Here is a 26040-nt window from a genome sequence, read left to right on the forward strand (position 1 = left end):
ACCACTCCACCACTGTCAATACTATACAAAACCAACTGAAACACCCTTGAAAATCCGCCTGAAACTAGATCTTAAATATTGCTTTCCCTGTTGTGCTGAACTCACACTGAACCATGAAATAAACCACACCAAACTTTTAGAAATGCAAAAGTACTAAGGGTTACAGCGTCTCTGTATACATATTGTCATTGTCTTCCTCCATCTAAGAATGAAGAGACTACAGAAGTCGGTTTGACACATACAACAGCTCCTGTTTAACGACCTGAAGGTACAACCGCAACAACAGGATACCTTATCAGCTTCTTACCAGCAAATAAACCAGCCTGTTATTTTCATTTGAACACAGACTGGAAGAAAATGATAACTGCGGTTGTGTGCAGACATCGTTCCATTCACTTATAAATGTAGAATAAAGCTCGCCCAGAAAACCAACCCAAATAAGAAACGGATTTTCAATATAGTTTTTTTTGTTTTCATAAGACTGATTTGCTTTCATTTACTTCTTTTGGGTAGTGAAGTGATTGACAGGAGGTAGAGAGCTCTCGGCTTAATGCGTTGATGATAAAACACACTCAGCTTCAGCTCAGCGAAGTAAGAAAAAAAAAAAAAAAACAAAGAACTTTGAAAATGTCGTCATTTAACTCAATTTCATTTCCAATTCCAAATCAGTTTTAAAGAGCTAATTGGTTTCTGCTCATTTTCTTTTTAAAGTCTTTGGAAATAACAGAATAATGTGAAGGACTGGAACCTGAAAATAAAACAAAACAGGAGAAAATAATAAAAAATACAATGAAAAGTGAAGACTATTTGCTTTGAAAGACAGTAAAACTTCCTTAACTCTTACAGAAAACACTGATACATTGGGAGATGGAGCCAAAACTCAGCAGTAGTTGTTCAGGAATGGAAACACAAAGCAAGAAGTTCCAGAGTATGTTGAGTTCAGGAGCACATTTCATTGGTGCTGTGCCTTCGGATAATAGCGTTCTTTGGCTCCTACCTGGGACTCATTCAGCAAAGTCACAATACTGACAACGGGCCCCAGAGACCTCCTTCCTTCATCACTTCATAACGTATTCAGCAAGACTTATTCTGATAACCGCTTCACGGAAGCATCCACAACACACGTCTGCTGAACTCTACATGCACTTTTACCCTCAAGTCAGCTGGAAGTTATTAGGATTCTGATTCAAGAAAGAGAAGTTCACTTTATATATGTGCGGACGAGTGACAAACAGGATGGGAGTGGTCTTCTTTGGGATGATAATGTCCCAGATCCATAAGACACAAGTGGCACCAGCGGGAGATTTTAGACCAGAGGTATTCAAATTCGGTCCTCGAGGGTCGGTATCCTACACGTTTTAGATATTTCCCTCTTCCAACACATCTGGAAGCCATTACATCGTTATCAGTCCTCTGCGGAGCTTGATGATGAGCTGATCTTTAATTGAACCAGGTGTGATGGAAGAGGGAAATGCACTGCAAAAAAAATCTACATCTTATATTGCGTTCCAAGCCACCCGTAACTTGTGTTTTTCCAACCGTCTGCCGGTGAAAATGCACTGGAATGGCAGTCAAACCCGTGACTTCCCACTAAGGATGTAACGATTACCGGTATAACAATAAACCGCGGTAAAATTGTCAACGGTTAGTATTACCGTTTAAATTCTACTTATCATGATAACCATGTTTGGTTAGCACACTTTTCCAGAGAAAACGCCTATGTAAAGCTATGCTTTTATGTCAAATATTTGAGTATAGTTTTAATTTATTACAATTTTAATTTATATGCCTAATATTTGGAACCAATATTCATTTTTAAAGTCTTTAAAAAGGTTCATTAAGCATCTTTGTGTTATTTATGCAATAAATTATATACAGTACAGGCCAAAAGTTTGGACACACCTTCTCATTCTTCGCATTTTCTTTATTTTCATGACTATTTACATTGTAGATTCTCACTGAAGGCATCAAAACTATGAATGAACACATGTGGAATTATGCACTTTACAAAAAAGTGTGAAATAACTGAAAACATATCTTATATTCTAGTTTCTTCAAAGTAGCCACCCTTAGCTCTGATTACTGCCTTGCACACCCCTGGCATTCTCTTGATGAGCATCAAGAGGTAGTCACCTGAAATGGTTTTCACTTCATAGCTGTGCCTTGTCAGGGTTACTTCGTGGAATTTCTTGCCTTATTGATGGGGTTGGGACCATCAGTTGTGTTGTGCAGAAGTCAGGTTGATGCACAGCTGACAGCCCTATTGGACAACTGTTAGAATGCATATTATGGCGAGAACCAATCAGCTAAGTAAAGACAAACGAGTGGCCATCATTACTTTAAGAAATGAAGGTCAGTCAGTCTAGAAAATTTCAAAAACTTTGAATGTGTCCCCAAGTGCAGTCGCAAAAACCATCAAGCGCTCCAACGAAACTGGCTCACATGAGGACCGCCCCAGGAAAGGAAGACCAAGAGTCACCTCTGATGCTGAAGATAAGTTCATCTGAGTCACCAGCCTCAGAAATCGCAAATTAACAGCAGCTCAGATTAGAGACCAGATGAATACCACACAGAGCTCTAGCAGCAGACACATCTCTACAACAACTGTTAAGAGGAGACTGCGTGAATCAGGCCTTCATGGTCAAACAGCTGCTAGGAAACCACTGCTCAGGAGAGGCAACAAACACAAGAGATTTATTTGGGCCAAGAAACCCAAGGAATGGACATTAGACCAGTGGAAATCTGTGCTTTGGTCTGATGAGTCCAAATTTGAGATCTTTGGATCCAACCGCCGTGTCTTTGTGCGACGCAGAAAAGGTGAACGGATGGATGCTACATGCCTGGTTCCCACCGTGAAGCATGGAGGGGGAGGTGTGATGGTGTGGGGGTGCTTTGCTGGTGACGCTGTTGGGGATTTATTCAAGATTGAAGGCAACCTGAATCAGCATGGCTACCACAGCATCCTGAAGTGACATGCCATTCCATCCGGTCTGCGTTTAGTTGGACCATCATTTATGTTTCAACAGGACAATGACCCCAAACACACCTCCAGGCTGTGTGAGGGATATTTGACCAAGAAGGAGAGTGATGGAGTGCTGCGCCAGATGACCTGGCCTCCACAGTCACCGGACCTGAACCCAATCGAGATGGTTTGGGGTGAGCTGGACCGCAGAGTGAAGGCAAAAGGGCCAACAAGTGCTAAGCATCTCTGGGAACTTCTTCAAGACTGTTAGGAAACCATTTCAGGTGACTACCTCTTGATGCTCATCAAGAGAATGGCAAGAGTGTGCAAAACAGTCATCAGAGCTAAGGGTGGCTACTTTGAAGAGACTAGAATATAAGAGATGTTTTCAGTTATTTCACACTTTTTTGTTAAGTACATAATTCCACATGTGTTCATTCATAGTTTTGATGCCTTCAGTGAGAATCTACAATGTAAATAGTCATGAAAATAAAGAAAATGCAAAGAATGAGAAGGTGTGTCCAAACTTTTGGCCTGTACTGTACATTTTTCAAATCGGATTTTATATATTTTTTTGTGTTTTCTGGCCTTTTGTATTGATATAGTAGGTTAAAATGAAAAAATAATAGACAGATGATATAGATGAAGTTGTGCTGAAAAACAGATACCAAACATGGGTATAGTAAACATTTGTTTCTATAGTAAATAAAGGCAAAATCAAAAGTACTGAAAAATGGCCAAAATTGGCTGAGACCACTAAGGGTTTATACTTCAATGTTTCTGCAACAGAGAGTACATTGTACCAATCATTGCATGTTTTTTTTTTTGTTGGTTTTTTTCTTTTTTTTTTTTTTAATGCAACTTGGTTAAATTATTTCAGTGTGTGTATTAGTACTTTTTGAACATTTTGAGCACAATTTCAACAATACCACGATAATAATGATAACTGTGATCATTTGGGTCACAATAACCATGATATGAAATTTTCATATCGTTACATCCCTACTTCCCACCCGTGAACTCGTACTACCATACCATACCAACTTTATTTATAATGCACTTTAAGAACTTTACAACAGGCCAAACTGCTGTACACGAAACATAAAACAAGGGATTAAATAAGTAAATAAGTAAGTAAAAACAGTGGTAACACAGGGTGCAAAGCGGGCTAAGAACAACAAAATACAACCATCATAAAAACAAAGACAAATTAAAATCTGATAAAAACAGCATAAAAAATATAAAAAAGGAAACATGTCACTCATTGATTAAAAGCCAATGAAAAAAGGTGTGTTTTTAGATGTGATTTAAAGACAGGCAGAGACTGAGCCTGTCTAACATCTAAGGACAACTGAGTCCACAGCTTTGGGGCAACAACAGAAAAGCCACGGTCTTAAGCTTCTTTTTAGTTTTTGGAGCCACAGGCTACAGCTGATCCGCTGACCTGAGAGCAGGGGGGGGGGGGGGGGGGGGGGGGGGGGGGGGGGGGGGCACTAGATCGATGTACTCCCAGTTCTGAGCTCTGATGTTACGTAGCCCATCAAACAACAATGGCGGCCCCCATGGATGCGGTGTTTACGCCAAATTGTTTATTAAAAAAGGTGTTGCTCTAACGTTATTTATCCGCAAATGTTCTGCATAATCAGCAGCCGCTCTAGCATTAGGACAAGAATAAATTAATACCAAATATGTATCCAAATATCCAAATAATGCAACATAAAAGGTAGAACAGCTTCTCTTGGCTTGTGCGCTGTTTTTCCTCCTCTGTTTCCCTCAAATAAGCAAAGAGCAAGAACTTCTGGGCCAGAAATGACTGTACATGAACATCCACCATGCTGGTTTGTTTACATCTAGCTCCCACAATTCCTTTTCCTCAGGCATTTTGGCATGACTTCCCTGGAACATTACAAAGTCGAGAGTCGTGGTTTGAAGTCGTGACTTACGGGCTTAAAAACCGGCCTGGAACGCAGCATTACCAAGTGTATTTTTCTCATTTCTAGTCCAAATATGTCATCACTCTTAAAATAAGACAGAATCACCAAAAGAGTAATTTTTCAGTGAGATATAAGAACTTATTTTTCAACAATAGATCTTGAAAATCTTATTTCATGAAATCTTACCAAGATAATTTTCACTTGTTCCATTGGCAGATTTTTTTCTTTTTGCTTGAATTAAGCAAAAAAAAAAAAAAAAAAAAAAACTGCCTGTACGTAATGCTTATCTGTGGTATACAGTCACCTTTTGGTATATTTTAGTAGTGACTAGTAATATTTTAGTAGTATTTGTATACTTAACATTTTATCTCTGCCATTTTTGTAGATTACCAACATTTCTCAGTACTTTGTGATATTTTAATGAAGTCTTTTTGCACTTTAAGTGTTTACTGCTAAACAGATTTGCATTGGTCTTGTAACAATGACAAAGATCTACTCTGTTCTATTCTATTCTATTTATTTATTTATTTAGTTATTATTGGAATTATGTTTTTATGCTGTTCATTCTATGTACATGTTTGCACTGAAGGAGCTGCTCTTAAATCTCATTGTGCATGTGTATTGTGACAATAAAGGCATTCTATTCTATTCTATTCTATTCTATTCTATTCTATTCTATTCTGTACACATGTAAATTTGTATATATACCACTATTATCTTAATTTGAACTTTATGCTAACTAACCCTGCTGCCTTTTATTGAACTAGATAAACAGCATTTGATTGTTTTTTAACTTGCTTTAAAAACAACAAATCGGATTGTAATGGTGTATTATTTCCATAATGGTTCTTTTTACTACTGTTCTGTCAGCTTTTAGGCTACTTATGATTTAATAAACCTTGAGTAACATACTAGAACAGAAAGAAAATTACATAAAAGTGCAATATAGCAACTGTGTAACCTTTACTTTTTACATTATGTGAGTGAAAAATAGAACATTCGTGTGGTAATATGGCCAGCACAGAAGAAATTTGGGAAAAAAACAAAGGCAAACGAATAAATGTGATCTCTTAAACCAAATTATGCATTTGAGCCTTATTTTTAGGCTCATCTCATGCCTTCATATCAGACATAATACGAGAATAAGATATAAAATGTGAGATGCTTTAAGGTCTGCTGAAATAAATCTTTCACAGTAAGTTTTCCGGTCACATCTTTATGTCTCCAGCTGTCACTGGGGTCGTCCTGTCCTCATAGTTTCTGCAGACTCCCAGAAGGCAGGTTCATACTTACTGCGACAGTGTGCGTGGTCGTGTTGGTAAGAACCAGGAGGGCAGGAGGTCAAACACTGGGCGCCGTCGGGGCTCAGCAGGGGCAGCTGAGCGCCACAAGACCCACAATCCCATCGACTGGAACAGGAGGAACAGGAGGACCGGCAGGCTGTGGATGAGGAGGAGGAGGAGGAGGAGACGCACAAACACACTGTCAGTCACTACACAAATTCATTTCCTCCTCCTCTGCAAGAGCTTAAAGGGCTGTATGCAAGAATTATGTTCCAAGTAATTATAAAATGGCCCTAAATGTCACCCGATATTAACGCAGTGGTTCCCAACCTTTTTTGGCTGGTGACATTTTAACATCACAAATTTCTGCTGCAAAATGGACAATCTATCCTTTAGGTTTTGTGCGGGAAAACAGGGTAGGTTGAAGGACGGGGTAAGGGGGTGGGAGATTATAAATTAAACTTCATCCCACTCCTTTTCGAACAAGGTTATAATAGTTTTGGATTTTTCATCCTAGTTTAGTTTTATTTAGTTCTGACTTTTTTTCTCTAATTCAGTTAGTTTTAATTAGTTTTTAGAGCAGATTTGCTAGTTTTTATTAGTGTTTGTTATTTTCTAAATGCTTTGTTTTAGTTTAGTTTTATTTTTTTTTAATATATTTTCTCTTCTTCACCGTCGAATTCAAATAAATCCCAGACAGGACTCTGCTGCTTTCTCCTAACTTTAGTCTCATGTTTCCAGGTAGAGTGGGGACCAGAAGACGACTGGAAACCACAAGTGATGAGAAGTGACGGACCGTAAAATATCATATGGTGCCAGCAGCTAAAATTGCTTGAGGGAAATAAATCGATTTTTACATCAATCCGACATTGACGAAGACGAAAACGAAGGGAATTTTTTCAGTAATTTTTTAGACATTTTAGTTAGTTTTGTAAACACACAATACAGTTTCAGTTAGTTATCATTTTTTTCTTTTAATTATAGTTTTTATTCATTTCAGTTCACGAAAATGCTTTTACAATTCTAGTTTTTGTCATTTCGTTAGTTTTCGTTAATTATAATAACCTTGTTTTCAAATGTTGGACTTTCTTTTATATAATCCTTTTGATGTTTGGTTTTAATGCAAATTCGAAATAAATAAATAAATAAATAAACTAGAAAAGCACTCAGAGAGCGCAGACCTCCGCCAAGGCAGATCAGTCCCCGCCCTATCACCACCAAAATTTAATCATTTGTTCCTTGTGCCATTGTCAACATTTCCTGAAAATTTTTATCAAAACCGCCCCCCGATCACCACCAAAATGTTATCATTTGTTCCTTGTGCCAGTATCAATATTTTATGAAAATTTCATCCAAATCCATCCATAACTTTTTGAGTTATCTTGCTAACAGACAGACAAACAAACAAGCACCCCCCCCACCCCCCCACCCCATCACCACCAAAATTTAATAATTTGTTCCTCGTGCCAGTATTAACATTTCCTGAAATTTTCATCCAAATCGGTCCAGAACTTTTTGAGTTTCCTTGCTAACAGACAAACAAACCAACCAACAAACAAACAAACAGACCGACAAACCCCGATGAAAACATAACGTCGTTACACTTGGCGGAGGTAATAAATAAATAAGCAATCAAACAAACAATGTGATTGCAGCAAGGTTATTATTGTTAACGAAAACTAACGAAATGACGAAAACTAGAATTGAAAAAACATTTTTGTTAACTGAAATAAATAAAAACTATAATTAAAAGAAAAAAAAGATAACTAACTGAAACTGTATTGTGTGTTTATAAAACTAACTAAAACAGATAAAAATGATGAATAAAATTCCCTTCGTTTTCGTCTTTGTCAACATTGGATTGATACGAAAGCAATTTATTTCGCTCTAGCAATTTTAGCTACCGGTACCATACGACACTTCACAGTCTGTCACTTCTTGTCACCTGTCGTTCAGTCGTCTTCTCGTTCCCACTCTACCTGGAAAAATGGAGACTAAAGTTGGGAGAAAGCAACGGAGTCCTGTCTGGGATTTATTTGAATACGACTAAGAAGAAGATAAAAGATACGACAAAACTAAAATTAATACTAAAACTAAACTAAAACTAAGCATTTACAAAAAAAAATGAAAACTAATATAAACTAGCAAACCTGCTCTAAGAACAAATTAAAAAACTAACTGAATTAGAGAAAAAAAAGTCAAAACTAAATAAAACTAAACTAGAATGAAAAATCCAAAACTATTATAACCTTGGATCGCAGTACCAGGTTCGGCCACAATCCTACATACGACTCCTTTAAATAACTCTTCGCGGTCGTCAGAGTCCTTGAATGGGTCAAAACTCCGTCTGCAGCCAACACCAAATCGAATTCTGAAGCCTGTGGGTGATGGAGGCTCACAGAAAACACACCGAGATGTTGGATGGTGGAGTGAAGTCTGAAGCCCTGTACTGTCAAAAAAAAAAAAAAGGAATTTCAAGAAAAGCTGAAGTCACGCATTCCGAACCCCAGTAGAAGTGTAGATACTTGTGCAAATAAAGTATCTACAGTAAAAGGTATTTCTACTGAAACTAATCTTCACAATGTCTCCTCTCAATAAATAGTCTCCGTCGATTCTCCATTTATTGCCTGTTTTCTGTTGCCTTTATGTGCTGCAACCATTATATGTGATAAACAATACTCTTAACACCAAGGACTCGTCTTTTCTATGAGTTATTGTTCCATCCATGTAGGTTAATATCAGCGCAATAATGGTGCAAAATGAAAAATAATAGATACTAATAAAAGATACCCTTGAATAGATTGGATGAAAAACTAAACAATAAGCATGTTTGGTAAAGAAGTGTAGGAATTTGCTCTAAAAAGTAATGAGTAAAAGTGGATGGACAAACAGACGAACAGATTCACGGACGCTTTGTTGTCATTGCCCAAATAAACAATACAATAAAAGCATAGCATTTAGCCACCCTAGTATCCTGTGAAATAATAAAAGTCTTTAACTCTTTAAGTGCCAGACAGTTAAGGGGCTAATAAGCCTTAAAAGTGCCACAGAATTTGGCCGTTTTTCAGTATTTCGCATCGTTTTTATAATATTTGAAGAATCCTGCAGGAAACCGCTCGGTAATATCCGACCGATTGCTGATTAGATCCAAAACGCACCGGACACAGCCGATTCATTATTGATCGTAATTTGCATAATTTATAATAATAATAATAATAATAATAATAATAATAATAATAATAATAATCTTTATTTATATTTTCATACATTAAAAACTGTAGCACAAAGTGCTTTACATATCAGTTTAAAAATCAGTACCGCCCCCCACCCACACCCACCCACTCACCCGCACACGCGCACACACACACACACATATACATGCAAACCCACAAGCTCACACATACTTAAGAAGACTGACTGAGCACGGGTAGACCAGAACAAAAATGTACAAGTAAAAGTAAAACATCAGTTTAGGAGGCGCTGTCTCAGGGAGCCATCCGCACCAGGAGGCAGTCGCCGACCCCGGCGACCAGGCACCAGCAACACAGCCCCGCATCCCAACTAGTGGGAGAGGGCCAACTGGGACCCCCACCCACCAGAAAGGAGCGGACCCCAGTGAGAGAAGGCGCCACAGCCCCCGGAGTCCACAGCCGCCCCCCGGCATGGAGGGCTCCCTCTGATGAAACACCGGAGAATAAGAAACATTAAAAAGATATAAAAATATTATTCGGTCGCGTGACCTCAAATTCCCGTCTGCTTGGTCTCAAAAGGGGGACACAGAAAGAACGTCATCGAAATGTGAGAAAGAAATGGGGGTGGATGGTTTGTTTGTACACAAATGTGGCGTGTTCTCCAAAGCCGATCTGATCGGCCCGTGGCACTTTACAGGTTGTTTTCGTAAAGCCGATTTAATCGGCCCATGGCACTGAACGTGTTAAAAAAGCATAAAAAGAGGCCTCTTGCACTGAAATCACCATTTCCTGTTCAATTATGGCTTTCCATTTTTCCATTTTCTTCCATTTCTACACTTTTATGCTAATTTAAAGACACCTTTTCAACCAAACTCACAGACTAGAGGCTTGTTTTTGCATTTTGGAATTTGGTTAAATTCGAGAATATCAGAAATTCAAGGACAAACATGACTTATTCTCAGCTGAATATTTTGCATATCCTGTTTACATAACACTGACTGTGATGTTTGTGAATGTGCATTATAGTTTTCTATTTAAGGATTTCATTTTTTCAGAGTTTGCAGATGAAGCACAGGCAGATAATGGTGATGGGAAGCTTTCGTGGTGCGTGGAAGTAAAAACTAGGCAATGAAACAGAAGATTCTGCATCTTTTTTCCGTTGCCATCCGACTCCTCTCAGGACTTTGTCAGCAAATAATACCTCAGGGGAAGCTCCCTCCTTTGCCCCTTTTGTGGAATATTCAGCCAAACTTATTCTCATAACCAGTTTGCGGGAAGCGAGTCATACAGAGTTTATGTGAGGCAGATGAATTAGATGCAGGTGATGGTGGATGGCAGCACTTAAGGTTCGTCTTCACTGCTGGAAACAAAAGGCAAAAGTGGCAGAAGAAGATCCTGCTTCTGTTTGAACAGTCTGCAAACTGAGCCACTGCCCATTCAAGAATTTTTTGTCACATTAAGACAGTTGAAACAAATCTTTTTTGGGGATATTTCTGAGGTCTGAAACTTTTCTTAAAAGTTTTTGTTTCTTTCATCACTTTATTCCTTAGAGCAGAAGCATCTAGACCAGTGTTTTTCAACCTTGGGGTCGCCTTGAATTCAAATGGGGTCGCCTGAAATTTCCAGTAATATATAAAAAATATTTATAAATACTAATAAAAAATATATGGTGAGTTGACAGTGACAATCACAATACATAAAAGACATGACGAACTTTGAAGCTGAAGCACTGTGGTTCTGTTTATCTGTCAGATGTTCATTGTGGTCAGTTTCAGATGCTGCAGCTCTTTCATAATTCATAGTTTCAGTTCTTGTTTGTTCAGTATTAATTGTCAGCCTTGGAAATCCATGCTGGACTGTCTGTACATATCCTGACCAAGGAAAATCAAATTCTCACTTTGTGCAGTAATCTACACCTGGATTTACTGCCTCCATCCATAATAATATACATTATATAGACTAAATGTCGTCTAAAATTAACGTTTATTTGCAACATAGTATAGCAAACTATTATTCTAGTAGTAGTTACTAATAAAAATATATGGTGAGTTGCAGGGATGTAAACAATTAATTGACTATCAATTAACTGTCAATAAGAATTTGCTTGATTAAATTATTAATTGTCAGTTAATTGCCCTTTTCCACATCCTGTCCGAAGGCTGTCTGTTTGCCCATGCTGTGACGCTGCAGCTCCGCTGAAATCTCACGTCATCTTGTCAGTGATGCAAACTCAGAAATGCCCATTTCTTTTAAACTGCCCCTCTTCAGATCCATTTATTTTTTTGAATTTCTCTGTTGAATTTCTTCAGTTCTGCTCCATAAATGTCATTGCCTGGACTGTATTCAGTGGTTCAATAAATCAATCATTAACCCTTACATGCATGAATTATGAGAACCTTAATCAAGATTTTTTTCTGAGTGTATTTATTCCTCTTTAGGCAAAAAAAGCAACAACAAAAAAAAAAAAAAACGTGATTGAACATTTTTTTTTATAAACCAATTTTTCAAGAAGTTAAAAACATGTCCACTCAGCTGGACACCATGTGTTTCATTTTTGAAGCAACATACTGTGTGAAAACTATGAAATAAAAATATTTTTAATGCTGCTAATCTGATGTTTTCTCACATTTTAACATACTATAATACTAGTTATTACACACTCAATGTGCAAAAAAACATTTTAAAAAATGTTAATTATAGTGTAATAATAATTAACAGCTGATTCACACTGAAATATGTTACTACAGATGAGGTTTATCCAGAACAGCAAAGTTACAGTAATGGTATGAACTGCAGTGTATTAGATGGTGCATAAGTGTCCACTGTGTTGGTTGCTAAACAAATAAAACAACAAAATCTGTGAATATACAAGAGAACAGCTGTAAAATAGCTGTACTGACCACTGTGCATGAAAGGGTTAAGGAATATGACATGCTTTTTTCCTGAAGTATATAAACAATATTTAGCTTTTATTCTTATAGACCGTATTGAAAATCGCCGCTAATCAATTAATTGTTAATCGATCGATAAGGTCAACCAACTAATGATTAATGGATTAATCGATAATTTGCCTCCCTCGTGAGTTGACAGAGACAATCCCAGTCCATAACAGACATGACAAACTGTGAGTCTGAAACAGCAGCACTGTGGTTCTGTTTATCTGTCAAATGTTCATTGTGGTCGGTTTCAGATGCTGCAGCTCTTTCATAATTCATAGTTTCAGTTCTTGTTTGTTCAGTATTAATTGTCAGCCTTGTAAATCACAGCTGGACTGACTGTACATATCCTGACAAAGGAAAATCAAATTCTCCCTTTGTGCAGTAATCTACACCTGGATTTACTGCCTCCGTCCACAATAATATACATTATATAGACTACCGTACTTTCTGGTCTACAAGCCGCTACTTTATTCCACACACTATTAGGGTCCAAATACACAAATGAATGAACCAAAGACTAATAAAAGTGGGTTTAGTGAAATATGAGCCCTGTAATCCTCCATTATCTTCTCTGGGTTTCTGTCGTAACAATGACCAGCTCTAACCCATAAAGACCCAGTGTTACTTTTGTGTCAGTTCCAAAATATTTTGTTCTCTATATTTTACTTTTCTTAACTGATGTATCATAATTACCTCCACCAAGGAGGTTATGTTTTTGCCAGCGTTGGTTTGTCTGTCTGTCTGTCTGTCTGTCCGTGTGTAAGATAACTCAAAAAATTATGTGCGGATTTGGGTAAAAATTTCAGGAAATGTTGATACTGGCACAAGGAACAATTGATTAAGTTTTGGTGGTGATCTGAGTGCTATTCTAGTTTATTATTACATACCGTAATTTCCGGTCAATAAACCGCTACTTTTTTCCACACGATGTGAACCTGCGGCTTTAAAATGATGCAGTTAATTTATGTTTTCTGGACTAACGATTGATCCGGCTGATGAAGAAGGAAATAGAGCTGCTGAATCGATGATGATCGATCAATGAATCGATGATGAGACGTTGGAGATGGGGTGGGTGTGGCTTATAGTCCAGAAAGTACGATAAATGTCTAAAATTAACGCTTATGTGTAACATAGTATAGCAAACTATTACATGATCAAAAAAAATTTAATTTTAGCAAAAAAAACGTCTCTGTCTAGAATGTCTGGGGTCACCAGAAATGTGTGATGTTAAAATGGGGTCACGAGCCAAAAAAGGTTGGAAACCACTGATCTAGACACTGAAAAGTTGACGAAAAAGTCAGAAGTTGCTATGCATGGCAGGGCAACTGTGTGGATTGTGTTCGGTGTGAAGCTACTCGATGTGTTCAGAAACTAATATTAAGCCTTGATGATTGTTTTTCAAGGCAGCTGCACATTAATAGTTCTCTGTTGGTGCAATATAATCTGATGCCAAACATCTTCATAAAAACAATAATGTAGCTTCAGCACGAAAAATGTATGATGAGACCTCTGATGTTCTTTAATGAGAAATCCCAAGATTAAAGAGTAAATGGCAACGACATCTTCTTCATAACAAAAACTCACAAACGCCCACTCAGACAGAAATGAAGGAAAGGAGAATAAGAGGAGGATGATAAAGAAGAGGAGGAGGAGGAGGAGGAAAAGGAGGAGGAGCGAGGCTACAAAGACAAACAGGGAAAAGATTGTGATGCTACTGTTGATTAAGATGATACGATATAGTAGTGGACATGGACAGATGGAGAAAAACAGACTGAAAGTTTGGCAGAGTCCAGGGAAAAGAACTCCGAGACGTCCAACGAGATAAAGACAAGACTGATGGAAGACAATTCAAACAAACATCATGGAGCGATCTGTGCAGCAAAGCCTGAAACATTGGAAACAGCTGTGTTGTTTGGATGCAGTTTGTACCATTATTGACAGGTGAAATCCATTCTTTGTGGATTTGACCCCGCTGTCGAGTGTTTTCTACTGGTTCTTCTGTTTAGGTGAACCAAACAGAATTCCCTAGAAGAAGCTATAAATAAGATTTTGAAGCATCTGGACCATAGGTGACAAACATGCGACTCGATAAAGATCAACTATTTGTTCATATTTAGCAGTTGGAAATATTGGGAAACTCACCTTATGATATTGCATTTTAGGTCAAAAATAATTAACTCATTAAGACCCACTGCTTCTTTTATGGCAGTTCTCAAATGAATGAACCTTTCTTAAATGATTTATCACCATTTATTTTATATATACTATCCTCTGCATTTTTTCAGTGAAAATCATGTGTTTTCCTGTATTTAAAGCTATACCGTATGATGTGGCATTTTTACACTTTTCTTTTGTCATCTTAAAATGCTCTTAATAAGCGTGTGTCAAACTAAAATGTAAAAGAAATCCGCCAGGTATTGAAACTCAAAAATGTTTAAATTCTCATATATTTCTGATAAAAGTCTGACCAATCATTTTAGTCGGTCCGAATGAAATAATTGGCCGAACCTGACTGAGCCTCCTGTCAATCATCCATTACGGCCGTCCAGCATCTGATCCATTATCTCCGTCTCACATCCGATATGTGTCCCTCTGAATCTGACGCTTCACTGGCGCTGCTCCTCCTGTCACTGACCACAGTCTGCTGTCTAGGATGTGTTTGGATAGAACTGACATGCACATGTGGAAGGGAAAAAACGGATTTATGAACAGAAACGACAACTGAGGGGAACAAACAGGAGTCTGATGAATGAAGGATGGAGATAAAAGTCCGGAAGTCAGCTGTACTGGACTGAACAGGTCTGCATAAAGCTCAGCTTTTATGACAGTGGGACTCATACAGGTGCATGTACATGGTGTCACACATGTAAGATGATGTAGGATGATAATTGTATGGACTATGAAACCTCAAATGTCCACGGAAAATTCGCGGAGGCTGCGCGTTCACAGTGCGCGCGCCCATCCCCTGGGCACTGCAGTGAAGAGACTGACCCAGTACTGCACAGACCAGGTCTACTGATGGAACAGGAGCCGCGGGCCCGCTGCAGGTGGATGATGCATCTGATTACTGAGGGAGGGGTCCGCGGACACACCAAAACGGACCGGACCTCCGCCTCTGCTTCCTCCTCCGTTTCCATTGCGCATCAGGTGAGAGGAGGAGAGAGGAGGAGGAGCCTCAGAGCTCAGGCAGAGGGAAGGGGGCGGGGCTTTGGAGGGAGGCAGGTTGTTCATGTTCAAACTTTTACTAAGTGCTGTGAGAAATGCCACATCGGTAGGTAGAGCTTTAATTCACTGATCATATAGACGTTCATGAAAGATCAGATTAATTAGGTCAATATAATTTAGCTTTTTTGACAATAATTCGCAAAAAAACGTCTTTCTACATAGTAATGTCAAATAATATGTAAAATAAATGAGTGCATAATCATTCTTCTATGAAAATCTATTTAATCTCTGTCAGGTTGTGTGTCATCTATCAAGATTTCTGTCACATAATTTCAACATTTTTTGCATGCAAAGTATTTAACCCATTAAAACCCAGTGATACTTCTGTGGCAGTTCTCTGTATTTATTCTTCCTGAAGTGATTTATTGTCATTTCTTATAATATTATCTTGTATTTTCCATTTTTTTCCCGTGAAAATCAGGTATTTTCCTATATTTAATTTACGGATTATGTAGATCAGGGGTGTCAGACATGCGGCCCGGGGGCCAAATCCGGCCCACCAAAGGCTTCAATCTGGCCCGTGGGATGAATTTGTGAAATGCAAAAATTACACTCAAGATATTAACGATCAAAGATGTTAGAATCATTTTAGGTCAATTCAACCTAAAGTGGATCAGACCAGTAAAATACTATCATTGATGACCTATAAATAATGAAGACTGCAAATTTTTCTCCTTGTTTTAGTGTAAAAAAAAAAAGCTACATTTCACAAAAATAGAGGGTTTTATCATGTAAACATTAACTTCCAATGGTGGTTCCCAAGTTTGTACAAGCAATACTTGGGCTTAATTGTTATAACGTCAAGTTAATAAATCATGTTTTTAAAAGCGTAATATTTTGCTTTTTTTTTCAATTGGAATTCTGCATTTTCAAACATTTCCCTGCGGTCAAACAAACTGGAAGAAAACTCTAAGGTACTCTCTTTAAACATTAAAATGCCTTTACTACCATGGCATGGTCATATCTAGACCTAAAAAAACAACTTTTGAATTCTGACCTAATACAAGCTGTGAAAAATAATATGACCTTTTATAACATGCAATGCAAAGTGTGTATAATATGCTCACCCGATTACTGGAAGTTTAATCAGGTTTGATTTGGTTAAAAAGAGTGATATTTTGCTTTTTTAAAATGGAATTCTTGCTTTTCCAACATTTCCCTGTGGTCTACATGAACAGTAAATGCTCTGCTTGGGTCTGAATTCTTCATTCATTCAACTCCACAGGTCCATCTTCAACCCTGTTTCTGAGTAATGACACCAGAAAGGTGGTTTGGAGCACTGGCCCTTTAAATGCACATGAGCCACTTCAGGCCCCGCCCCTCCAGGTTATTGGCTGTGCTGCTCTGTCCCGTTCAACCAACAACTGAACATTTTCAGTAATGGGCTCCAAATTTGGACATATTTTTTTTGTCTCCCCTTCAGTAAGTGTCAGTCCTTTATTTGAAGGAGGTTTCTATCAGAGCCAAGTCTTTATCGGTAATTTCCTCTGTTGAATAAGTAGAAATGATCTATTTATTATTTCTATTTATTATTTTGTATCTACACTGAACAAAAATATAAATGCACGACTTTTGTTTTTGCTCCCATTTTTCATGAGCTGAACTGAAAGATCTAAAACTTTTTCTGTGTACTCACAAGGTTTATTTCTCTCAAATATTGTTCATAAATTTGTCTAAATCTGTGTTAGTGAGCACTTCTCCTTTGTCCTTTGCTGAGATAATCCATCCACCTCACAGGTGTGGCATATCAAAATGCTGATTAGACAGCAGGATTATTGCACAGGTGTGACTTAGGCTGGCCACAATAAAAGGCCACTCTAAAATGTGCACTTTTACTGTATTGGGTGGTCCAGGGGGGTCAGAAAACCAGTCAGTATTTGGTGTGACCACCATTTTCCTCGCACAGTCTTCTTCATGAATTCTCTGAAACAGCTTTGGAGATGGCTTATGGCAGAGAAATGAACATTCAATTCACAGGCAAAAGCTCTGGTGGAGATTCCTGAAGTCAGCATGCCAATTGCATATTCCCTCAAAACTCGTGACATCTGTGGTATTGTGCTGTGTGATAAAACTGCACATTTTGGAGTGGCCTTTTATTGTGGCCAGCCTAAGGCACACCTGTGCAAAAATCCTGCTGTCTAATCAGCATCTTGATATGCCACAGCTGTGAGGTGGATGGATTATCTCAGCAAAGAAGTGTTCACTAACACAAATTTAGACAGATTTGTGAGCAATATTTGAGAGAAATAAACCTTGTGTGTACACAGAAAAAGTTTTAGATCTTTGAGTTCAGCTCATGAAAAATGGGAGCAAAAACAAAAGTGGTGCGTTTATATTTTTGTTCAGTATATTTAGACCAGCTCCCTTTTGCAATGTTAAGAGCACCGGATTGTGTTTTTAGTACAAAGTCAACACTTCCTCAACCATTTCTGATGTTTATGTGGACATAAACCATTTGTTAACAGGGTTTTATCATGTAAACATTAACTTCCAATGGTGGTTCCCACGTTTGTACAAGCAATACTTGGGCTTAACTGTTACAACGTCAAGTTAATACATCATGTTTTTAAAAGAGTGATATTTTGCTTTTTTTTCAAATGGAATTCTGCATTTTCAAACATTTCCCTGTGGTCAAACAAACTGGAAGAAAACTCTAAGGTACTCTCTTTAAACATTAAAATGCCTTTATTACCATGGCATGGTCATATCTAGACCTAAAAAAACTACTTCTGAATTCTGACCTAATACAAGCTGTGAAAAATAATATGACCTTTTATAACATGCAATGCAAAGTGTGTATAATATGCTCACCCGATCACTGGAAGGTTAATCAGGTTTGATTTGGTTAAAAAGACTGATATTTTGCTTTTTTAAAAGGAATTCTTGCTTTTCCAACATTTCCCTGTGGTCTACATGAACAGTAAAGTCTATACTTGGGTCTGAATTCTTCATTAATCACCATTTATTGTAATATTATCCTCTACATTTTGTATTTTTCAGTAAAAATCCGGTATTTTGCTATATTTAATTCACTGGTCATGTAGAGTTTTATAAAAGCTCACAGTGAATTTAAAGCTTCTTGTATAAAGTCTCTTTTCCATGAATATAACTTCTGCATAAAAATTTACCTAATGGAAAAACGACAATTTCCCCTAAACTCTTATTTTTCGATTCAAAGGTTTTGGTCTGAATTCTTCATTCATTCAACTCCACAGGTCCATCTTCAGCCCTATTTCTGAGTAATGACACCGGAAAGGTGATTTGGAACGCTGGCCCTTTAACCCTTTCATGCATGAATTATGAGAACTTTAATCAAGATTGTGTTTTCCTGAGTGTTTTTATTCCTCTTTAGGCATTAAAAAACAATGCAACTGGGGAAAAAAAAAAAAAAAATTATGAACCTATTTTTCATGGAGTGGAAAAAATGTCCACTCAGCTGGAAACCATGTTTAATTTTTGAAGCAAAAAAACATGTATTTACTGATACACTGTGTGAACACATTTTTAATGCTGCTAATCTGATTATTGTCACATTTTAACATACTCTAATACTAGTTATTACTCACCTCATGGAGATAATATGCAAAAAAAAACAACAACAAAACAAAACACCTTTTTGTTAAAAAAAAAAAAAAAAGCTGGTAATTACAGTCTAATAACAATATCAAGCTAATTTTTTACACTTAAACATATCACTGCAGATCAGGTTTATGAAGCACAGCAAATTTACAATAATGGTATGAATTGCAATGTATAGGATGATGCACAAGTGTCCACTGTGGCTGATATGGAACTAAAACAGCAAAATTAATGAATATACGAAAGAACAGCTGTAGAATAACTGTCCACTGTAGTGACCACTATGCATGAAAGGGTTAAATGCACGTTAGCCACTTCAGGCCCCGCCCCCTCAATGTTATTGGCTGTGCTGCTCTGTCCCGTTCAAACAACAACTGAACATTTTAGGTAATGGGCTCCAAGTTTGGACACATTTTCAGTTTTTACTACAACTGCTGCTGTTGACAAACAATTATGTCGTACTCTGAGTAATGTTCATCATAAGGTTGGACCTTATATGTGCAAATGTTGTGACGTAACTAGTTATAAAATGTAACAAATTAAACAAGAATTAAAACGGTTGTAGAAATCCACTAAATTTTTGCCGGAATTAATCTAAAGATAGCTTTGCAGCACCAGGAGGGTTCAAATTCAAACTGTACGAACTATTAGGGTCCAAATACACAAATAAATGAACCAAAGATTAAAAAAAGCGGGTTTAGAGAAATATGAGCCCTTTAGAACAGTAAGTTTCTACCAAATAATGATTTTTTATAAATACTTACAATTGAGACACTACCTCCAGAAACACAATGAATGGGAAAGAATAAGAAAAGTACCAACCAAGGATGAAGAGCTGTTCATGTCGTTTACAGAAGAAGAGTCAAAAAAGGGGCTGATTTCAAAAATATATAAAGCACTACAATATGAATCCAATGACAATAATATAGATGTTAAAGAGAGATGGGAACTGGAACCAAATGTATTATTAACGAATGATGATTGGGAAGAAACGTTCAAATCTGGACACAAACTAACTAAGAGTCCAACATGGAGGGAGTTTGAATGGAAAGTGAAGATGCATTACTTTAACACTCCATTTGTCGCTGCAAAATATGGTAAAACATCAGATTTATGTTGGAGGAATTGTGGAATGGTGGGGGACTTCACTCATATATTTTGGGATTGCCCACAGATCAAAGATTTTTGGAAGTGTGTGAAAACAGAAATAAAAAGATTTCTTGGTATTGACCTACATCTTGATTTAACCCTGTATATACTTGGAATATTACCTGAAGATCTGATAGACAGAGATTGTAGCTTTTTATTGAAAGTCTTACTCGTAATAGCAAAGAAAATGATCACAATTAACTGGCTGAAACCACCCCCCCCCCCAACATAACGCAATGGATAGACAAAGTAAAAAAGGTTGTTATTATGGAAAAAACTACTACAAGGTTACAACTGAAACTAGAAAAATTTGAGAGAAGATGGAAACCAATAATTCAAGCGATACAAGAGCTCTAAATACCTCTTTGTTTTTAATATTGCTTTTTTTTTTTTTTTTTTGTAACTCAATTATTTTATTCTATTTCTTTTCCTCAGTAGCACCTGTTTTGGTTTTGCAAATACATTTATTTGTGCTGGTGGAATATTAGAAGTCAGATTTCAAGAATGTTGTTGGTATCTGGGTAAAATACAGGGGTTGGACAAAATAATGGAAACACCTTAAAAAATCAACAAAATATAATTTAATATGGTGTAGGTCCGCCTTTTGCGGCAATTACAGCCTCAATTCTCCGAGGTATTGATTCATACAACTTGTGAATTGTTTCCAAAGGAATTTTAAGCCATTCTTCAGTTAGAATACCCTCCAACTCTTTTAGAGACGATGGCGGTGGAAATCGACGACTTACTTGAATCTCTAAAACTGACCATAAATGCTCAATAATGTTGAGGTCTGGGGACTGTGCCGGCCATACGAGATGCTCAACTTCATTAGAATGTTCCTCATGCCATTCTTTAACAATTCTAGCTGTATGGATTGGGGCATTATCATCTTGAGGTGAAGGTGTTTCCATTATTTTGTCCAACCCCTGTGTATATGACCTTGACATGTTTTTGACCTATATGTAAAAGGTGTAGTCTAAGTAGTTATGAGTGAAAGTAATGTGATATGGATCGAGTGATTTATAGACTGAGGCTGGTGTGATTTTTGTACATCTCCATGTGTTTTATATGGGTGGAATAAATAAAAAGTAAAAAAAAAACAAAAAAACAGTAAGTTTCGCTACTTGTATGCTGTATCTATCTTGGCCAGACAACTCCATAAATAGTTTTTTTTTTTTTAGCACAGCACCAGACTGTTGTCATTGTATAAAAGTATTTCAACACAACCTACATCTTAACGACGTAGACATTCCTCCTCTTTACATTTCTGAAGTACAAGTGTGGAAACGCTGTTAAAATTCAGCCGCTAGCATTAGCCGCTAGACCTCCTAGTTAATACCTTTATCTGAGGCTGAGAGCTGTGTGCCGTCGGAGGGTTTGGTGTTTACAGCTCCGTGAATGGCTGTGGGCAGTAAAAGTCTGGCTCATAAGGAGAACGGGTCAATGGGATGGGATGGCGGATGGTGGGAATTTAATGCAGTCAAATGCTAAGAAGATTACGGCCGTCGCGGGTCAGCCCTCGGTCAAGGTGGCGCGGCTGGTTCGAAGCGGGAAAAGTCTGACCTCCAGTAAGAATATAGGCAAAAAAAAAAAAGGACAAGGAGGAAAACATGCACAGATAAAAGAGCACATAAAGTCCATTCAAGCGGTAGGTGTTGAATTCTGATGCATGTTTGCAGATGTTCTGTTGCACGTCCACTGGGCCTGAAATTACTTCTCACATGTGGAGCCGAAGGTTTATTCTGTGTTTATCTACTAGAGCTTAAAAGTTCATAGAGTTTTATTTCCACCTTAAGCTGAGAATCAGGGTTTTCTTTGTAGTTTCCTAACAAATGCAAACACTACTTTAATCCCCATCAGAGTCAAAACTGCTGCTATTTCATTCTACACTACAAACAAAAAGTTAAAGATATTTTTGCCATTTGTGAATAAAACTATGTCTGGTCATTAAAAAAATGTGTTTCAATTCAATTTACACACACAAAAAAAAACTAAAAAGCGATGTGCAACAATCCCAAATGAAAAAAAAGCCCAAAAATTAAAAATATCCTCAACTTTGTTTGTAGTATATGTAATAACCCCACCAGAAAAGCTTTAGAACGCAATTTTCTTGGATTCCGATCTTGTAAAAGTGCGACTTCCTGATTGCATTTTGAGCCGTGACTGACAGCATTTACTAGCATTTCTGAAACTTTTCTGCTCTAGGTTCATAATAATACCCTGACTATTAACCCTTTCATGCATGAATTATGACAACCATAGTCAAGATTTTTTTCCTTTCTCCTTGTTTTTATCCCCCCTTAGGCAAGAAAAAAAAAGCAATTGAGTTATTTTTAATGAAGTTACAAAAATGTCCATGTGTTTAATTTTTTAAGTAAAGAAACATGTTTAAAACCCAATATCAGAAAGTGAGATAAAAACAAATGAAAATATTTTAATCCTACTAATCTGATGTTTTCTCACATTTTAACATATTCTACTGCTAGTTATTGCTCACTTCATGGAAGTAATATGCAAAAAAAAAAACAACAACAACAACAACAAAAAAAAAACTTTTTGCCTAACAAATAATTGATTTACACTTAAACATGTTACTGCAGATCAGGCTTATCAAGAACAGCAAAGTTACAGTAATGGGATGAATTGCAGTGTATGGGATGATGTATGAGCGTCCACTGTGTTGGCTGATATGAACTAAAACAACAAAACCCACGAATATACAAGAAACAGCTGTAAAATAGCTGTACTGACCACTGTGCATGAAAGGGTTAAGGAATATGACATGACAACAGCTATCCACTGTAGTGACCACTTTACATGAAACGGTTAAATAAGTCATTTTCTCCAAAACTTCTCTAAGTCAAACAATATTTATGTACAAATAAAATCCACCTGAAAAGTGTACACCACTTTATACGCAACAGATCCATAAAACAATACCTAATGTCACTTTGGCTACGTTCAGACTGCAGGCAAATGACGCCCAAATCCGATTTTTTGCCCATATGTGACCTGTATCCGATCTGTTAAAGACAATTTGAACAGCACAAATCCAATTTTTTTTAATACAGCCCAGACCACTTTCATATGTGGTCCTACATCCGATACGTATCTGATATTTTGCAATGTGACTTCAGTCTGAACGGCCAGGTCGCATTTATTCAACCTATATGACACTGAAATGCGACAAAAGTCACAATTCTGCGTCCGAAAAGGAGGAGCGGTGGGAAAAACATATTTCCTTCCATAAACGTAGCGTATGTCTGCGTGATCACGTATTCCATCAGGACCTCTTTTGCACATGCGGGTCACTTCAGGATCGCAGTCAGTTCACACTCAAAACTGACAGAAGTCGCATTTATTGTGTAATATGAACGAGCACACAAAAAAATTGGATTTCACCAAAAAATCCAAATTGTGCATTAAGACCTGCTGTCTGAATGTAGCGTATGTCACCATCAGACTCATAAAATATACATCTAGAGCATCTTATCTTGAGGTCAACAGATACAGGTTTTTCTAAGGCCGATGCAGATTTTTAAAAATTTGGTCAGCCAATGGCTGATATCTACAGCCAATTTTTGAGATATTTAAGGCCTTTTTTTTTTTTTTTAACCCTTAAAGACCAAAATATCTACCATCTACCAAACTCATCTGCTGATCTAAACTGTTTAATACCTGTTGATCCATTAATTCCATCAATCCATGTACGAGGGCTGTTCAATAAGTTCATGGCCTCACCCAGAAATACTGGTTGTTATAATACAGGATGTTACATTCTTTCGTGATGGGATAGTGATGCTTGAACATCGATGGACCAAGTGCATTGCTGTAAATGGAGATTATGTTGAAAAATAAAATATAAATTATTAGTCTGTGTTGTTCTGTTCTGGGTGAGGCCATGAACTTATTGAACGGCCCTCGTAAATTATTGGTGTAAAATACAGTTCTTCATGTTTTCATGGTCATCAGATATGACCCATTTGGACGTTCAGAGGCTCCGTAGTTACCATAGAAACATCGTCATCTTCTACAACATTGACTCACCAGTAAAACCCATGGAGTTGGATCAATGACAGTGGATGGACACACTGGGTTTTTGTTCAATTAATGCTATATTTTGCTGGAAATGTCACTTTTTCTTCAGTTTTCTCTATTTTTTTGATATAATAATCCTCAACTTTACTCTGAGGTCTTATGAACATCTACATGATTAGAAAATGAAATGTAGGAAAATATCTGATTTCACTGAAAAAAAACACAAAATACAGAAGATAATATTACAATAAATGGTATAAAAAAACACTTAAGGACAGTTAAATACAGAGAAAAATTCATTTGGGAACTGCCACAAATGTTACACTGGATCCTTATGGGTTAAAACAAGGTATTGCTCTAACATTTATCTGTAAATGTTCTGTACAATCAGCAGCTGCTCCAACATTAGCTAGTTTTCAGTCCATTGAGTGCAAGAATAAATTAATACCAAATTTGTATCCAAATATACAACTAAAATAAAAGGTAGAACAACTTCTCTTGCCTTATGCACTGTTTTTCCTCCTCTGTTTCCCTCAAATAAGCAAAGAGCAAACACCTCTGGGACAGAAATGACTGTAAATGAACATAAGCCCCGTACGGTCCGCCATGCTGGTTTGTTTACATCTAGCTCCCACAATTCCTTGCACTCAGGCAGTTTGGCTCTACTTGACTGGTACGCTACAAAGTCGTGAGTCGTGGTTTGAAGTCGAGACGTACGGGCTCACAAACCTGCCTCAGTTACTGCGACGATCCTCCACACAACACTTAATTCAGTTCATTTCTTTACTAAAATCATTGCAAGACGAGGTGATGACCTTAAGGAACAAAGCGGAGGATTCAAAACACATTCCTTACCTTGACATGTTCGTCCTTCTGTGAAATATCCAACTGGACAGACGGATAGACAGCGGCCCAGATGGACGAAGGCCTTGGGGTCTCTGCAGGTCTCACAGTAGTCTGGAGACCCCGAACAGGACAGACAGTCTGGATGGCACTGGACTGGAAAGCAAAAAAAAAAAAAAAAATGTTGTACTGATTTTTAAGACCATTTTTACTGATTCTTCATGAAAGACAAGTCTCATCAGAGGAGGTCAAACTGAACTTTGTAGCTTTAACATTAACAATCACATGACACACTTATACTTTATATAATGCTCTGTACATGACATCCTCACACACATTCCACTCATGCAGATCTTTCATCACCTGACCTCTCCGACTGTTCACTTCCATCTCATAAATACCCAGTGGTGGAGAATCCCAGCTCCATAAAGTAAAAGTCCTGCCATGTATCGGTTCTACGTGTTCACCTAACACAGGTGATTCCACTAACTATCCCATCTACCTGGATGAGGGGTTGTGCTCATCAAAATGGGCTGGTGCAGTGAATGGTTGGAACAAATACATGGCAGGATTTTTATTTTATGGAGCTAGGATTCTCCACCACTGGGTTTCAAGGCAAGGCAAGTTTATTTGTATAGCACATTTCAGCAACAAGGCAATTCAAGGTGCTTCACACAGGACACTGAAGTGAAAGAAACAAAAAGAAACACATTTAAAACATTATAAAAGAAACATGTAAAAGGTGATTAAAAACAGCAAGTAATAAAACAACACATAAAATTAAAAAAAAAAAAAAAAATAGAATAAAATAAAAATAAAAACACACATATTAAAGTAAGAGTTGCAGTGCAGAGTTTCAAAGAGAATATAAAGTTTAAAAAGTCAAAAGCCTTTTAG

The 26040-nt window shown here is 37.4% G+C and overlaps 1 protein-coding gene across 1 annotated transcript in view; it reads right to left on the minus strand.

Moving 5' to 3' along the window:
- The window catches only part of fras1 (Fraser extracellular matrix complex subunit 1), a 1008712-nt gene that overhangs the window by 632144 nt on the left and 350528 nt on the right, over positions 1-26040 (minus strand). The window contains exons 12-13 of the mRNA XM_030143455.1: positions 25156-25299; positions 6190-6336 (exon numbers count right to left, since the gene is read on the minus strand). Of these exons, the coding sequence (XP_029999315.1) occupies positions 6190-6336; positions 25156-25299 (291 nt within the window). The remainder of the gene's footprint in view (positions 1-6189; positions 6337-25155; positions 25300-26040) is intronic.

Source organism: Sphaeramia orbicularis, chromosome 9 (genome assembly GCF_902148855.1).
Source record: "Sphaeramia orbicularis chromosome 9, fSphaOr1.1, whole genome shotgun sequence".
Lineage (NCBI taxonomy): Eukaryota > Metazoa > Chordata > Actinopteri > Kurtiformes > Apogonidae > Sphaeramia > Sphaeramia orbicularis.